The sequence below is a fragment of the Artemia sp. Qi Xiang Cuo genome, chromosome 10, assembly GCF_049724085.1.
Source record: "Artemia sp. Qi Xiang Cuo chromosome 10, ASM4972408v1, whole genome shotgun sequence".
NCBI classification, from domain to species: Eukaryota; Metazoa; Arthropoda; class Branchiopoda; order Anostraca; family Artemiidae; genus Artemia; species Artemia sp. Qi Xiang Cuo.
This window is the reverse complement of record NC_142803.1, coordinates 53,994,352-54,012,907: the sequence shown is the minus strand read 5'-3', so window position 1 is coordinate 54,012,907 and position 18,556 is coordinate 53,994,352. Positions and strand designations below refer to the sequence as shown.

Here is an 18,556-nt window from a genome sequence, read left to right as displayed (position 1 = left end):
TCCATAATAAAGTAAATTTAAAATGTCTCGAGTGCTTTCCCGTATCGTAAGACTAAAAATTCTGTTCTAGTGATAAACCATACTTAAATTCAAAAATAAAGGAACTGATAAAACATAAATTGCACCTAATACGAAAAGCTCAAGAGTACCAAGCAAAACAGTTGGCAAACCAAATTAAATGGAAAATCAAAGAGGCACAAGCAAATTACTATGAAAATGAAGTTGACCATCTTTTGGAGTCTAAGCCTTCGCAGTTTTTCAGTAAAGTAAAAAGTCTGACTGGCAAAAGTTCTCAACCAGTTGACTTCATGAAGGAGCAGCCTCAAGAGAAAACTGCGAATGATTTAATGCCCATTTTGCTTCAAATGTGCAGTCTTACCCCCTCTTCCACCCGATGATCCTCCAGTAAATTTAACTACTACTTCAGATGATGATTTAATTGCTGATATTTCATCGGCAATTATAATTCGTAAACTCTCTTCGTTAAAAAGAACTTCCGTTGCCCCTTTTGACATTCCAGTTGCTCTCATCAAAGCATTTGCTAAAGAATTATCATTCTCCCTTCAAATAATTTTCAATAATATAACAAAAACAGGATATTTTCCAAAGAAATGGAAGAAAGGGTTTATCACCCCACTTCCTAAGAAAGAAGCAGCTAATGATTTCTCTGGTGTCCAACCGATCACAGTTACATCAGTTTTTAGCAGAATATACGGAAGCTTTATTGCCACATGGCTGAAAAAATATCTTTTGAAAGTAACTGATCGAAAGCAATTTGGCAACATCCCTAAGTGTTCGACAGTTCATTACCTTGTTAATTTAACTGATTTTATTTTAAAACACCTGGATGAGCCTGGAAATGGATAAGTTTAATTGCATTTGATTTCAGAAAAGCATTTGACCATGTTGATCAAGAAATCCTTTCAGAGGCAACGCTGTAGCGTTGCCTATAATAAAGGCCATACGGCTCCAATGTTTTATTATTTATTATTATTTTTTTCCCAGAGGCACTTCATATGGAAGGGGACGTCGTAGAAACTTCAAAGGGGGCTCATTCCATTGCAAATCGAGAGTTCTAGTGCCCTTTTTAATAGTCGAAAGTGACTGGAGGGCAACTAGGCCCCCCACGCCCATCATTCTCCAAAACAGATCCAATCAAAATTTTGAGATAACCATTTTGTTCAGCGTAGTTGCTTTCTAGATTGAAAATATATTTCGGAAGAGGACACTCCCCCATAACTCTCAGGGCAAGGGTTTTAAGTTATACCCTGGGGGCATATAAGGTTTTTATAGATGCCATTGTCGTAGACACTTCAAAACAGGTTCATTCGATTGGAAATTCAAAGGGCTAGTACCCTTTTTAATAGTCAAAAGGGATTGGAGAGCAACTAGCCCCCCCCCCACGCCCCCCATCATTTCCCCAAACACATCCAATCAAAATTTTGAGATAACGATTTTGTTCAGCGTAGTTGATTTCCAGATAGAAAATATTTTTTTTGGAGGACATTCCCCCACAACCCTCAGGGCAAGGGTTTTAAGTTATGCCCTGGGGGCATATAAGGTTTTTATAGAAGGCGTTGTCGTAGAAACTTAAAAAAAGCTCATTCGATTGGAAACTCAAAGAGCTAATGCCCCTTTGAATAGTCGAAAGCGATTGGAGGGCAACGATCCCCCCCCACGCCCATCATTCCCCCAAACACATCCAATCAAAATTTTGAGATAGCCATTTTGTTCAGCGTAGTTGATTTGCGGAGAGAAAATATGTTTTTGAGGAGGGAATTCCACTAGAGTCTTCAGGGCAAGAGTTGTGACTTGTGCCCATGAGGCATATATGGTTTTTATAGAATGTGTTGTCGTAGAAACTTCAAAAAGGATAATTCGATTGAAAATTTAAAGGGCTAGTGCTCTTTTCAATAGTCGAAAGTGATTTTTGGGTAACTAACCCCCCTCTCACGCCCAAATTTTCCCCAAACACACCCAATCAAAATTTTGAGACAGTCATTTTGTTCATCATAATTTTAAGTTCAGAAAATTAGGTCTTTGAGGATGACAACTCCCCCACAGCTCTCAGGGCAAGGGTTGTAAGTTATGCCCTGGGGGCATATAAGGTTTTGTATAGACAACGTTGTCATAGAAACTTCAGAAAGGGCCATTTTGTTTAAAGTAGCTGAAAGTACTGGAAATTGTATGTTTGAGCAGGACACTCCCCCCACAGTCTTCAGGGGCAACGGTTATAAGTTATGCCCTGGGGGAGATATGGCTCTTATGGAAGAAATGCTCGTATAAACTTCAGAGAGGGCTCATTTGATTGGAAATTGAAAGTTCTAGTTCACTTTTTAAGCGTCAAAAGATATTGGAGGGTAACCAGCTGCCCCCCCCCCAAACCTTTTTTTCCTAAAAGCATCCAATAAAAATGTTAAGATAGCTATTATGTTAAAAATAGCTCAAAGATCATATTAAAAAAATTCCGGTGTTGACGCAACCCACCAGGGCCCAGGGGTCAGCGTTTTAATTTTAGCCTTGGGGGCGTATATGGGTCATATGGAAGAAGTACTCGCTTTTAATTCAAAGAGGGAAACTTTGATTGGATATTGAAAACTCTCGCTCACTTTTTAATAGCCACAAGAGAATCCAGGGAACCTAGCCCCCCCCCCCTTCGACGCCCTTTTTTCCTCAAACCAATCTAATAAGAACTTTGAGACATATTTTTTTTTAATAATTCAAAGACCTCACCCTCCCCCCTCTCCGACTGTGCATAATCAAGTTTTCATCTTTGTTCCACTTACCTGCCCCCATCTCAAAGACTGTAACAAGGTAAAGTTTTGTATGGGAATATAGTTAAAAGTTTCAAGAAAATTCGAGGGGACGTTAAGACACATCAAAAATACACTAATAAGAACTAGATAAAGAATTTCTATCCAATTACTCCCAGAAATTTTCTCAAACTGAAAATGCTAAAATACTTAAAATTACAGCCATACTTAAAATAAGGTTAAAATACATTCTTTGCGATAAATGCTAAATTATTGTGGACTAAAAAATCCGAACAATGGTCTAATAAAAACGATCCTGTTCTTTCTCCATCAACAAATGAAATAGCCTAACTATTGTCTTTTCAAGCTATTTTTTCGATCCATTCATTGTTGCGTGAAAAAATCTTGTTTGATTTATCAGAGGCATGTAATTAAGTTGTTTATAGGAAAGGCCAAAAGGCTTCAGTGTTTTATTAGTATTAATTAAAAAAAAAACCTTGCATAAAAAGAAGTTTTCTAAGAAAAGCAAAGAGCCATATTGAACTCAGGACCAGCAGAACTTAATTCATATTATATTTAAAACTAAAAAAGACCAGAAATTACTGTTAAAGAATAAATGAAACCCCGAGCGAACAGAAATTAAAATTAACTATCTTACAAACATAAAGATAACCGGTGCAAACATAAATGAATGAATAAATCTTATATAGCTTCAACATTTTTTATTGCAAGGGTTAAAAATACCATTTTGTTAAACATAGTTGAAAGGTTAAATAAAAAAACTATGGTGTCGACAAAACACCCCAGGGCCCAAGAATAGGAAGGATTCTTGTCTAAACTTTAGAGAGGGTTCATTTGATTTGATATTTGAAGTTCTAGTCCAGCTTTTAAGAGTCAAAAGTAATCAAAGGGCAAATAAAATTTTGAGGTAGCCATTTTGTTAAAAAAAGTTCAAAGGTCAGATAACGAAAACTCCGGGGTCGACACATGTTGTACAAACATAATATTTGTAATATAATTCGTATTATAACTAATTAATCATAAGTTATAATAATTATATATACTAATTAATCATAATTTATACCCGGGGGGCATATATAGCTGTTTTGGAAGGAATTCTCATACAAACTTCAGAGAGGGCTCATTTGATTGGAAATTGGAGGCTCTAGTTCGATTTTTAACAGTCAAAAGTGATCGAAGGGCAACTAGCCCCTCCCTCGCCCTTTTCCCTTTAAATACATCAGATAAAAATTTTGAGGTAGCCATTTTGCTAAAAAAAAAATCAAGGGTCGGATAACAAAAGCTCCGGGGTCGACACATGTTTTACAAACATAATATGTGTAATATAATTCGTTTCATAACTAATTAGTCATTTGAAAAAAATAAGTTATTTAAAATCAGTGAATCAATACAAATTGTATCAAAGAGCATTGACCTACGACAATCTGTTCAGAAAATATTGAAAAAGTAGTCAATGAAAAACATTAACGCCAAACCTTATTTCGTTTCAGACGGATGGATAAACCCATCCGATAAAAATTTGAGGTGGCCATTTTGTTAAAAATAGTTCAACCATCAGATATTCCAACTCCAGAGCAGACACAACCCCCCAGGGCCCAGGGACTGGCGGTGTTAGTTATACTTTGGGGAAATAAGTGGTTCTTTTAGAAGGGATACTTGTATAAACATCAGAGACGACTAATATGATTTAGAATAGATATCTCTAGGTCACTTTCAAATAGTCAAAAGAGACCGAAGCTCAATTAGTCCCCACACGCCCTTTTTCTCCAAGTCCTTCATATAAAAATTTTGAGATAGGAATTTTATTAAAAATTGGTCAAACATCACATAATAAAAACACCCAGGTTGACACAAACCCATTTTTTTACTTTGATATTGTTACTTTGATACCAATTTTGATACTTTGATGAATATCTGATTTTTTTTTTAAGTTTGATTTTGAAATAAGGAATTTTTAAAACTTGAAATTTTTTGCAATAAAAAACGAACAAAAATTCATTAAAAAAAAACTTTCCGAAAAAGAAGTTTTTCGAAGAAAAGTAAAGATCATTTTAAAATTAATCTAAAAAGATAAAAATAAATGTCAAAATTAAAACTAAACACGACCATAAATTATTAATAAAGAATAAATTAAACCCAAAACGAGCAAAAATTATATAGACAATCATAGCAAAAAAACATACAACAAGTAATAATATAAATGAATAAATAGATCTTAAAGGGAGTAATGATTAGATTGAATATGAAAATCAAGCTAAAAATGAAATAAAAATATTTAGCTATTGAAGTAAAAATGAAACTTAAAACAAACAGAAATTAAATAAACAATCAGTGCAAACAAATATACAACTGATATTAATGTAAATGGATAAAAAATCTTAAAACGAGTGGAACTTAGAACTGGAAAAGAAAATATTTTTAAAATAATTCGTTTTCTGCCTTTTCGGGCAGAATCCAAACTCTTGTTAGTAGTGAAACTATTTTCGTCTTGAACAACTTTAGAAAGAACTAATAAATTAAACTGAATATTTGATGTATAATGATATTAATTGCTGAAAGCTTTTAAAATTCCCTTTAAAATACCTTTTAAAATTCAAACTAAAAACGACCAGAAATTACTATTAAAAAATAAATGAAACCCAAAACGAACAGAAATTAAATAAACAATCATAGCAAAAACATACAACAAGTAATAATATAAATGAATAAATAGATCTTAAAGCGAGTAATGATTATATTGAATATGAAAATCAAGCTTAAAACAAAAAAAAAAATATTTCACTATAGAAGTATAAATGAAACTTAAAACTAACAGAAATTAAATAAACAATCAATGCAAACAAACATAGAATAGATATTGATGTAAATGAATAAATAAATCTTAAAACGAGCGAAACTTAAATTCAATATGGAAATCAAGCTTGAAACGAACAAAAATCACTACAAACAAGAGTTTGGGTATGACCTCCTTCTCTCACTGTAAAAGTCTAAAACCTACTGCGTCATTGGCGCTTTACTGAAAACTATATGGGTCTTTAACAGTCTTGGAAAGTATAAACAACATCAAACTGAATATTTTATGTATAATGATATTAATTGTTGAAAGATCGATCAGTTCCAAGAATTTATCTCACTGTGATTGTATTTTGTTTTCAATGCTGTAAGAACTGGAAAAGAAAATATTTGTAATATAATTTGTTTTCAGTTAAGCGCCAATAACGCAGTAGGCTTTTGGTTTTTATTTACAGTTAGGAAAGGAGGGAGTACCCAAACACATGCTCGTAGTGAAACAATATTCGTCTTTAACAACTTTAAAAAGAGCTAATAAATTCAATTGAATATTTGAAGCATGATGATATTAATTGCTGAAAGCTCATCAGTTCAAAATTTTACTGTAATTTTAAGGTTTATTTTCAATTTTAAGTACAAAAGAAAATATTTGTCATAAAATTGGTTTTCAGCAAAGCGCCAATGACGCAATAGGTTTTAGACTTTTACAGTGAGAAGGGTGAGAGAATCACCAACGAGTCCCTCACCATCATCGATCGCAGACGAGACACACACCTTCGCAGGGACATGAAAACATATAGTTAATTAAAAAAAGTCCGTATCACCATGCTGCACAAAGACCGCAAAGCCTTCATTGACAGCAAGACATGCGAGCTCCAAAAGGCCGAAGAAAGGATATGGGATCCATATACATGGTCCTTCGTGAGCTACCAGGTCAAAATATTCAAATTATGACGAATCTTCGAAACCCAGCGGAGACAAAAATTACGATCTGTCACTGTGCCTCCACCAGAGGGAATATCCCTTCAAGAAACTACTAAACTCAGGGCCCCCTGACCAAGTCAATGACCAGCTTACTGCTACTGAAGCCAATAATACACCTGCTCCCGATGGAACTGAACACAAGGCAGAAGAAAAATTAAAGCTGCAACATGAAAGCTGAAGAACAACACAGGGCACCAGAAGTTCTGAAAATGACAGTCAATCCATGGTTCTTTGGCTGGAAATATTGTTTAATATTATGCAGCCCATTGAAAGAATCCCGTCAGACTGGAAGACCGCAAGAGAAAATGAAGCAAAGCGGAATGTAGTAACTATTGTCGCATAGCTCTGCTAGCGGTACCCAGCAAACTCTTCACTGTGCTACTCCTCAAGCGTGCAGCAAGGTACCTTTTTCCCCTCTGTCACCCCCAACAGGCTGAGTTCATACCAGGGGGGTGCATTACCAAGCAAATCCACACAATAGCAGAGCTAGTAGAGAAAACTCTTGAATATAAAAGAAAAGCGTACTTTGCCTTCGTTGATTTTCGGTCTGCGTTCGACAATGTCGACAGACAATCACTGAGGCTGATCCTTCAATCTGCTGGTGTGCCCGCGAAAATTATCAATCTGTTCAAGAAGCTATACAATAACACCGAAAGTGTTGTCATTGTAAATGATCAGCCCTCCTAACGTTTTGAAAATTAGAAATGGTGTTCGGCAAGGCTGCGCCTCTGCACCCGAACTCTTCATCTGCGTCATAGACCATGTTCTAAGCAAAACACTGCTGGCTCAGCAATTTGGTATTGATCTTCCTGGAAGAATTCTATAGGATATTGACTTTGCTGATGACATGGCACTAGTACGTGAAAGTCTCGGTGATCTCCAAACTGCACTGCAAACGCTAGCTTCTGTCACAGAAAAATTTGATTTAAAAGTAAAACTGGTCTAAGACCAATATAATGCCTGTGGACAAGACGTCATCCAGCTCCCCGGCATCAATAGAAGTGTGTGATCAGGATGTTGAGTTAGTCAAACAGTTCACCTACCTTGGTTCAACTATCTACTACAAGGGAAATCTAGATGCAGAGATAGCATCAAGGGCGGCAACGGCAAATGCCGTCTACTGAGAACAATATTTCACGAACCCCAGATCAGCCACTTAACGAAAGCACAATTCTACTTTGCATCAGTAGCTAGCGTTATGCTGTACTCGTCAGAGACTTGGCCCATGACTCAAACGCAGATGCTCAAGATAGATTGGCAGTCAGACGTGTAAGATGGTTTAAAAGGGTACATATATCAGAGATCCTCCGGTCTTTTAAATTGCCATCCCTGTCTTAGCAGCTCTATTTTCATTCGCTGCGTTAGTACGGTCACCTACTTCACCTGCCTACTCAAACGCCGACTCATCTTCGACATCAATCCAACTGCAAATGGCTGGAAACACCCCAGAGATAGACCACGTACATGATGAACGGAGTCCATCATGTCGCACTATCAGGAACATTTGCCCCGATGAATGTCCAGCCCTTGTCTCGCAGAACACTGAATACGATTAACGTCCCTGACGTCTGATTCCCTCCACGCTGGCAACCATGCCGAGCAACGTCAAGTAAGTCAAGTCAATTCCCAAACTAGCTTAAAGAAACCGCTATGAAATGATCCGAAACCCTCTAATCAATCTCTTTTTTAGTCGATTATATGCGCATACGATACGACCCCGACTACACAGGGAATTCTAAAACCTATTAGAAGACCTGGGCAGAGCACAATTCCGTTCTTGCCACCTCAAGATGTAGCACAACGGACTATGGAATAAAGGAAAAAAATCTTTCAAATACAAATGCACAACAGCTTCGAATAAAATGGAAAAAGAAAATAAAAATTCATAATTCATCCAACAACTTCGTGACACACTGACACTCGGTTTTAGTCACTTGAAAAGCAGAAAGCGATGACTCTAATGCTATGTTTTTGTTCTATTATTCCATAGAAAAAGGAATAGTGATGTATTTTGACTACAATAGAAGTAACCAAGAAAAACGTGCTATTATTGCTTAGTTTTGGGCTTTTCGGTTCATGTAAGGTACACAAAAGACAAGGTTTTGTTGAGTTTTGTTGAGTGGTGTCGGGTCTCTGGTGTTCATGCATCAATCACTTGGAAAAACACATATTTATGGAGGGAAGTGCTCATACAAGTTTACCATGAACGTTTTATGAATGTAGAAATTTGGGGCAGTTTTAAGGTTATAGGTCCAGCTCACTTCAGATCTGGGGTGGCTAACCTTTTCTGATCATCTGAGTTTATTTACAGACATGCAAATTCAATCTTATGCTCATACCTTTTGTCTCCCTAGATCGTTTATTCGTTGTTAATGCTTCGCTAAACCACATTTAACTTGTTTCTTTTCTGTTTTTTTTTTCGTTTTCTTTTTCTGTTATCCAGACGCCTTTCGCCATTAGATATCAGCGCAAAAGTTCGCTGACCTTTATCCGCTAAACAATAGCGCAAATGCATGTACTCGGTAAAAAAAAAAAGGTAAAAAAGAAACGGAAACGAAAAAGAAAACAGGTTAAAAAACATAAGAGAAACAGAGCCAAAAAAAACAGATGACTTTTTTTTTTTTTTTTTTTTTTTAAAGAGAAAAAGCAGAAACAAGTTATATAGAAAAAGAAATAGAAACAGTGCAGATGCTTAGTACAAAAGCAATTGCTGCAGGATATTAACCAATGGTTTGGCTTTTCTTGCCAAATCATGACGAATAACTTACAACAGTCACTTTTCCTGTCTTTTTTAAACCACAATGACAAGACACACGCTTGCTATTCGTCCAGGGAGGTAAATACGGCAAAAAGGTTTTTATATTTACAATATGCTGAGCATAGGTTTTGTTAATCTATAGCAGTAGCAAAGCGATTCGCTTTGCTACTTTGTATTTTTGCAAAAATACAATCAAAGGTTCCAATACTTTGAAAAGCAGTAACAGCCATTACTGGGCAAAACCAAAATTTAATCACCTCCATGGAAATGCAATTCTCCTTATTCACGGATTCAAACATAGTAACCTTTCTGCGCAATTTTTCTCGATTTAGTTGTATTGACATTCATTTTGTCTTTTCGCCAAGTCAATTCTTAAATGGGTGCCCTCGAGCAGTAGAAAGGAAAAATATACTTATTTTACTAATTGCCTCTTTAAAAGTAGCAACATTTTTAGTTGAATAGCTTGCTAAGATCTCTCTCGAACTTCAATTGACCTGTTCTTTCAGCCTAAAAGGTTCAATTAACGTCTAAGGCCGCTAACTAATTAAACAATCACTGCATACGAATTCCATACAAATATAAGATCAGATACACTGCAAATTTAACCCAGGTCGGAACGCTTAGGAACAACAATGACGTGGTAAATCTTCACTCACCCTTTTCCAACTGTCAAACTTCATTTTAACAATTTTTCTGGTTGTCGGATCTCTAATTTCAGTTAGCAGATGATTAAGAAAAATATGTTTGGAGCGCTGTAATGGGAAAACAAATTTTCCTAAGGTTGTGACCCATCTAGATTGTCTTTTCACGCCAGAAAATGTTAGTGTGCCAATTTTCAGAAGAAATTATCGCGAAGTTGGGTTTAAAAGATAACAAGGTACTGTGCGTAAATTCCTAAATACTTCTTGACTCTTTTCTTCACTTCCATTATAGCAAAAACTATCCTACCCCTTTAATTACCTGTTCTGGACTGTATGGCAGTAGACTTAAAGAAAGATCTTGAATCAATACACTGGTGGAAAATTCCTAGAACAATTTCAATTCGACCCACATTTGATTAGGATAATAAGATCTTTCTTTTCTTATAGAACAGAAGTAGTTCCCCTAGCGATACCAACGAAGCCATGGTTGTTAATGAGTAACAACCTTAGTGTGAATTTTCAAATTGATTGAATTTTGTTGATGATTTAACTGTCTCAGACATATGTATGTTATAAAAAATTAAAAACAACAATCAAAATGAAGCTGTTACTAACAATATGACCGCGAATAACCGAAAGTCCAAAAGTTTGCAGATTAACTTTTTTAAGATTCTCCCTTCTTTTGTTTCTCTTATTCCCAGTGAATGTCGGCTGGCACTATGAAATTATGGACGGTACAAAACAAAATAATTTGAAATGCGATTACCCTATTTACAAAGTCTTACTACGTCAAAATGTGCCATTTTCCCTTTTAAAACTCCTTAACAGGTTTAAATGTCCTAAGTCCCACTGTTGGAGCACTTTTCTTTCATTTATATGGTTAATCTTTGAGTGTACCTCCCTTGTTTGGCACTTGCTAGAAATTACTAAACAGAAAAGAGGCAGTCTAAAAAAGACGCTCAACAATACTAAGGAGTAAGGGAAAGGGAGGAAAATTCGCTTACATTTCGTCAAAAGCGCCCTAAATAGCCCCCAGACAAATCCGCCTTTTTCTACTCATTTTCCACCCCTTACACCTCAAGTCCCTTGTTCTGACTCAACAAAATCCTTTTTTTTACCGTAAAAAATTTTCCACCATAAGATATAGAAGAATTTTACCCTCTTATATAACTGAAGTATGATATAATTGAAGGTCGTTTCCCTTTTAGCATTTTTTTTTAGTTTTCCTTTTTTAGCATTCAGTGTATTGAATACTGTATTGCTACTTGTGCACTTTACAATCTATTAAATTCTTTTAATTCCTTTATTGATCATTAATGTATGAGACATGTCGCCTACAAGAAATTTTTAATGCAGGGTTGCTGGGTTTATATATATACATACATATATATATATATATATATATATATATATATATATATATATATATATATATATATATATATATATATATATATATATATATATATATATATATATATATATATATATATATATATATATATATATATATATATATATATATATATATATATATATATATATATATATATATATATATATATATTTACTTAACATGAAAAGCGAATTCGGCTCAACAAGAGCTTGTAATAAATTTCTGGAAATTAATATTATTTTATCTTACTAGGGGCATAAGCAGAGAAATCTTGATGTTTTGCTTTATAATTATTTTAAAACTGCTAAATCGTGGTGAAAATTGCGTTCAAGTCATGAGGCAAGAGAAACGATAGGTAATGTTTTCGCTTGGAGTTTGTTTAACAAAAGTAGTTCACAGTTTTGTCGGAAGGGAACGAATAACTTCTGACTTCGGATTTCTGTCAACATCTCAGTGCATGCATTCTGAAAATAATACAGACAGCCTGATGCAATCAATCCAATAAATATGCATTTGAATTTAGGCAATATATTTAGACTGTAAATTACCGAAAAGCTATAGGATTGGTAATGAAACCCAAATTGTCCGTTAGAACTTCACAATCCTATTGTCGATTACACAACTCATAACGTAACTAATAACACGCACAGAGATATAAATGTTCTTTAATGTCTTTCAGTCCTGCAATTCAATTCAGTCAAACATTCTTCAAAATTGAACCCTACAATGACCCAGAATATATCACACTCTTTTACATTGCCATTTTATATTCCTGGCAGATCAATGTAAAGTTTCAATTACAATCTTCTAAAGAAAAGAGTTTTGACTGTTTAAAAGACGGAATTGAACAAAAAACAGATTTTTATTCTTTGGACACGAAATGAAAACCAATTTTCAAAAGATAAAGTAAATAAAAAATAAACATTTTAGAGAAAAGAAAACAAAAATATTAATGCAAATATTTATTTGTTTACAAATAGTCTATATAATAGTTGTTTTAATGTAGTCGCTTCTGACCAAAAGAAGAATCATGATTGATTGTTGCACAAAGTGTGTTTATTCAAAACTAAAAAAATATGTAATGGAAGTTGGAGGACCAATATGGGATGACACTCTACGTCTCTTGGAGAAGCTACTTCAAATGCTTTTATCTTAATTGGGCGGGACTACAGAGAAAATACGAAGTAAAAGCCTTTTTTGTTGTTGACAGAGACACCTCAAAGATGGGTGGGAGACAGTTTTTTTGGAATAGGTGGAGAAGGATCCTCTTGGACAAGATCTTTGGACGAAAAAGAATTCTTGCAGTGTAACTATTAATTCAGTCTGCAATTAGTAGCAGAAGAACTTAACATGAGTTAGTCATCTGGTTACAACACTATAGCAAAGAATCTCAATATTACAAAAGTTTGTGCAAAAATTAGTGCCAAAGTGATGAGTAATGAACATAAAAAACAACAAGTGGACCTGCGTTGTCCACTGGAAGAATTTTCGGAACGCGAAGAAAACTTTTAACAACATAATAGCAGGCACAGATCCTTCCAACCAATGACCAGGGTTTTAACTGGCATAAAAAAGGGTATCTGTGCTTCATAAAGGAAAGAATGGTGAATCCCATGGTGAAGACCATGTTCACTGTCTTTTCTGACAACCATGAGATGGTAATTAGAAAGTTTGTGCCAATCAATAGTAACCCAACAAAGACAACGCTATGACCCACACCGCAATCTATGTGGCATTGTACCTAGCCGGGAATACTGCAAATACTAACAACTCACTGCAGTACTAAACCTTCTGAGGTCAGCACAGCTACGCATGCTCCTCCTTCGTCCCAATTTATTCAAAGCCTCCCTCTTTACACCCTCCCAAGAAGTTCCTATTTCCTTTAAATCTTTTCTTACGACATCCTCTCACCCCATTCGGAGACAATCTGCTTTTCGGTTGGCCCTAAACGGTCGATCAACAATGACAATCTTTAGCAATCTGTAATTCTTCATCCGCAAATCTTGTCCCCGACAGGATAGTGGATCATTACTTTACCATAGCTTCCGTCTGGCCTTGATTTAAACTCGGCGGATTACTTAATTCAAAAAATTGAAAATCGCCCTGAAAGGTCCCCGTTTTGAGGAATTTCCACAATCCAGAAAGCCAAAAATCAGCTCTTTTATAGATATTTCACAAAATGACTTCCAGAATTTGCGTTTTGTTTTTCAATTGTAGAAATTGCATTCGCAGCAGCGCGTTGACACCCAAGAGAACTATCTTCAATTATTTTGACATGATGTTAGAATCCAATGAATAAATTCCCATTTATTGATAATTCCTGTTTATATATATTAAAAGAACTAAGAAACATTATAAAAATCATGGGACTTTCCAGGTTTCCATGGGCCACAACAAGGAAACACATTACCGTAAAAGTCAAAAATTAGCAAATACAATGTTTTAATGACCCAAATTAAAAGTTGATTTTGTGCATCAAAGCTAACACAAAACTTCATAGGACGAAACCTAATTCCGTGCGGTGTGGGATAGCGAAAATTTCAATGGGAGAATTTTAACATTCTTCTTCCATATTGGGTAGTTCTTATGACTTTAAATTTGGCTTGTTCCTACAATTTACTAGATATAGCAAATTATCTACCAGTTTCACAATACTAAACGCTTTTATAACTTTGGAGAACTAGATAAAACAAACATTAAACTTACCCTCATTATTTGCAGAGGTGTTGGAATGGCTTATTGGTTCCATCATATCTGAATATAAATAAGTTTACGATAGCTTCTTCTTTAGTTTCAAAAGTTTTGTTCAAGTGACATTTTCAAAAGATATATCAGGAACAAATTTGGGTACTCTGTGTTTTATTAAAGAAAAGTACCAGCAAAAAAGTCCTAAATTCTGAAAAATAAAAATAATAAAGTCTTTACTATATATCACAATATTGCAAATTCCATATATTACAATAAGCTACAATAATACCATAATTCTTGCCTTACACAGTTAACCTACATCCTTCCGATTTTTTTAGTAAAAAAAAACTTTGAAATTCAACTTGTTTATTTGGTCAAAATTGGTTTTACAGGTTTTTTTTTCATTTTCAATTTGCCAAATTAAAAAAAAAATGTCTATAGTTGCCCCATAAAAATGGCAAGCAATATGTAAAAAACAAACAAACAGGAGAACATGAAAACTCCAAAGAATTCAGCTAAAAGCAAAATAAACTTAACTTAAATTAAGTGTGCATATAAAACAACATTAAATGAAGTTAAAGCAAACTGATAAAAATAAAGTAAACATTTTGTTAATGTCATGGTTAGTTTAGAAGGTGAATGATCCAACAACATTATCTTTGTGAGCATTATGGATGAATACCCGAGACATAGATGTTCACACTCATAACTTTGGAAAGAAGGGGGATGGGTCAAAAACAGGGAAGGAGTTAATTTTATAGGTCTAATTTGTTCACAATTCCAAAGATAAACCATGAAATCTTTCCCCTGTTTTGGGTTCAAGATACCTATCTCTTATAGCGCCTATGTTAAGTTCTTCATCTAAGTAGAACCTGTTCATCTGACTAATTCTAATGAAATATCACAAAATTTAATGTAGATATAATACTTTAGAAAAAAATTTACATATTTGCACAAAGTCTAGCGGGTCTGCATGCGAAATGTGTTAGGTGCAATTATTCTACATATTATGAAGTAAGATTTGTTTCCTAACTTCACACTGTCCAAATACTTTACCTCTACCTAAAGCGCAAATATATAGCCCAAATTATATATTTTCAATCTATTCTGTCACTTGTCTTTGTCTTGTCTCACGCTAAGCCGAAAGAAACTAACGAAGAAACCGGTTCTACAGCGCGTCAATGGATAAAGAACTTAACACAGGCGCTATAACAGATAGGTAGCAAATATAATATTTGACAAATACCTTACATGGTATTTCTATTTTTGCTTGCTTCTAGCTTCATCAGAGGCAACGCTATAGCGTTGTCTCACGCTATAGTAAAAGCCATGCGGCTCCAATGTTTTATTAAAAAATTTTTACCAGAGGCACTTCATATGGAAGGGGTCGTCGTAAAAACTTCAAAGGGGGCTCATTCGATTGGAAATCGAGAGTTCTAGTGCCATTTTTAAGGGTCAAAATTGATTGGCAGGCAACGAACACCCCTTCCACGCCACCATTTCCCCAAACACATCCAATAAAAATTTTGAGATAGCCATTTTGTTCTACGTAGTTGATTTCCAAATAGAAATTATGTTTTCAAGGAGGACACTCTAAAACAGCCCTCAGGATAAGGGTTGTAAGTTATACACTGGGGGCATATAAGTTTTTATAGAGAGCTTTGTCGTAGAAATTCAAAGGGCTAGTGCCCTTTTTAATAGTCGAAAGTGATTAGAGGGCAACTAACCCACCTCTCACGCCCAATTTTTTCCCAAACAAATCCTGTCAAAATTTTGAGATAGCCATTTTGATCAGCGTAGTTGAAATTCAGGGAATTAGGTTTTTGGGGATGACAACCCCCCCACAGCCCTCAGGGCAAGGGTTGTAAGTTATGCACTGGGGAATATAAGGTTGTTTTTTTTATAGAAAGCATTGTCGTAAAAACTTCAAAAATGGCTCATTCGATTGGAAATTTAAATGGCTAGGGCCCTTTTTACTAGTCAAAAGGGATTGGAAGGCAACTAACATCCCTTTCACGACCACCATTCCCCCAAACACATGCAATCAAAATTTTTAGATAGCCATTTTCTTCAGCGTAGTTGAAAGTCCTAGAAACTATATCTTTGAGCATGACACTCCCCCCCCCCAAGGTCTTCAGGGCAAGAGTTATAAGTTATGACCTGGGGACATATATTGTTCTTATGGAAAAAGTGCTCGTATAGACTTCAGAGAGGGCTCATTTGATTGGAAATTGAACGTTCTAGTTCACTTTTTAAGCGTCAAAAGATATTAGAGGGTAACCAGCCCCCCATGCCCTTTTTTCACAAATGCATCCGATAAAAATTTTGAGATTGCTATTTTGTTAAAAAAAAAATAGTTCAAAGACCATATAACATAAACTCCGGTGTCGACACAACCCCCAGAGCCCGGGGGCAGGCGTTGTAAGTTATGCCCTGGAGGAATACACGGTTCTTATAGCAGGGATGCTCGTATAAACTACAAAGAGGGCTCATTTGATTGGAAATTGAAAGTTCTAGTTCACTTTTTAAGAGTCAAATGAGATTGGAGGGCACCTAGCCCCCCCCCCTTCTATGCCTTTTTTTTCAAAAACCCATCTGATAAAAACTTTGAGATAGCCATTTTTTTAAAAACTAGTTCAAAGACCATATAACGAAAATCCCCGGTCGACACAGCCCCCAAGGGCCCGAAGGCAGGCGTTGTAAGTTATGCCCTGGGGGAGTTTATGGTTCTTATAGAAGGAATGCTCGTATAAGCTTCAGAGAAGGCCAATTTGATGGGAAATTGAAAGTTCTAGTTCAGTTTTTAGAGAGTCAAAAGAGATTGGAGGGCAACTAGCCCCCCCCGCCCCTTTTTTCCCGAATATATCCGATAAAAGTTTTGAGATATACATTAAGTTGAAAATTGTTCGATACTAAGATGACAAAACTCAGATGTGGACATAACCCCCCAGAGCCCCGGAGCTGACACTTTAAGTTATACCTTGGGGCATGTATGTTCCTTATGAGAGGAATACTCGCATAAACTTCAGAGAGGGCTCATTTGATTGGAAATTGAAAGTTTGAGTTCACTGTTTAATAGTCAAAAGAGATCCGAGGGCAACTAGCCCACCCCCCACGCCTTCTTTTTCCAACCCCATCTAATAAAAATTTTGAGATATACATTTTGTTAAATAAAATAGTTCAAAGGTGGGATAGGAAAAACTCCGGAGTCAATACAAGCCCCCAGGACCCGGGAGAAGGCGTTCTAAGTTATGCCCTAAGGGTATGTATGGTTCTTATGAAAAGGATGCTCATATAAACTTCATAGAGGGCTCATTTGACTGGAAATTGAAAGTTCTAGTTCAATTTTTAAGATTCAAGAGATTTAAGCGCAAATAGCCCCCCCTGCCCTTATTTTCCCCATACCCATCCGCTATAAATTTTGAGATAGCCAGTTTTTTAAACATTTTTAAAAAATTAGATAAAAAAAACTCCGGTGGCGCCACAACCCCTCAGGGCCCAGGGGGTAGGCGTTGTAAGTGTTGTCCTGGGGCGTGTATAGGTCTTATGAAAGGGATGCTCGTATAAACTTCAGAGAGGGCTCATTTGATTGGAAATTAAAAGTTCTAGTTCACATTTTAAGAGTCAAAAGATATGCGAGGGCAAATAGCCCCCCCACACACACCCTTTTCCCCCCAAGCCTATCCGATAAAAATTTTAAAAGAGCCATTTCATTAAAAATAATTCAAAGGTCAGATAAGAAAACTCCTGTGTCGATGCAACTTCCCATGGCTCGGAGGCAGGCGCTGTAAATATTGGTCTGGGGGCATATATCATTTTTATGGAAGGGATGCTTGTATAAACTTTGGAGAGAGTTCATTTAATTGGAAATTGTAAGTTCTCGTTCACTTTTTATGAGTCAAAAGAGATTGGAGGGCAACTAACCTCCCCCCTCCACGCCCTAATTGCATCAGATAAAAATTTTGAGATAGACATTTTGCTAAAATAGTTCAAAGTTCAGATAAGAAAAACTCCGGTGTCGACACAGCCCCCAGGGCCCGAGGGTAGGCGTTGTAAGTTATGCCCTGGGGGCATATATGGTTGTTATGGAAGGGATAAATGTATAAACTTCATAGAGGGCTCATTTGATTGCAAATTGAAATTTGTAATTCACTTTTTAAGAGTAAAAAGTGGTCGGAGGGCAGCTAGCCTCCCCCAACACTCCATTTATTTTTTTCTCAGGCGCACTTCATTTCATATAGAAGGATTCGTCAGATAAACTTCAAAGGGGGCAAACTTTTTTCACTTTGATATTGTTACTTTGATAACAGTTTTGATACTTTGATGGAGATTTTTGTTTTAACTTTTATTTTGAAATAAGGAATTTTTAAAAACTTGAAACTTTTTGAAATCAAAAACAAACAAAAATTAATTAAAAAAAAAATTTTTCCTAAAAATATGATTTTCAAAAAAAAAGTAGGCTAAATTCAAACATAAAACGACCAGAAATTACTATTAAAGAATAAATGAAACCCAAAAAGAACAG

The 18,556-nt window shown here is 35.6% G+C and overlaps 1 protein-coding gene across 3 annotated transcripts in view; it reads right to left on the bottom strand.

Moving 5' to 3' along the window:
* The window catches only part of LOC148947897 (uncharacterized), a 42,247-nt gene that overhangs the window by 10,609 nt on the left and 13,082 nt on the right, over positions 1-18,556 (bottom strand). For all 3 annotated transcript variants that reach the window (XM_089095534.1, XM_089095533.1, XM_089095535.1), the window contains exon 2: positions 14,050-14,239. In XM_089095534.1, the coding sequence (XP_088951660.1) occupies positions 14,050-14,095 (46 nt within the window). In that variant the 5' untranslated portion in view covers positions 14,096-14,239. The remainder of the gene's footprint in view (positions 1-14,049; positions 14,240-18,556) is intronic.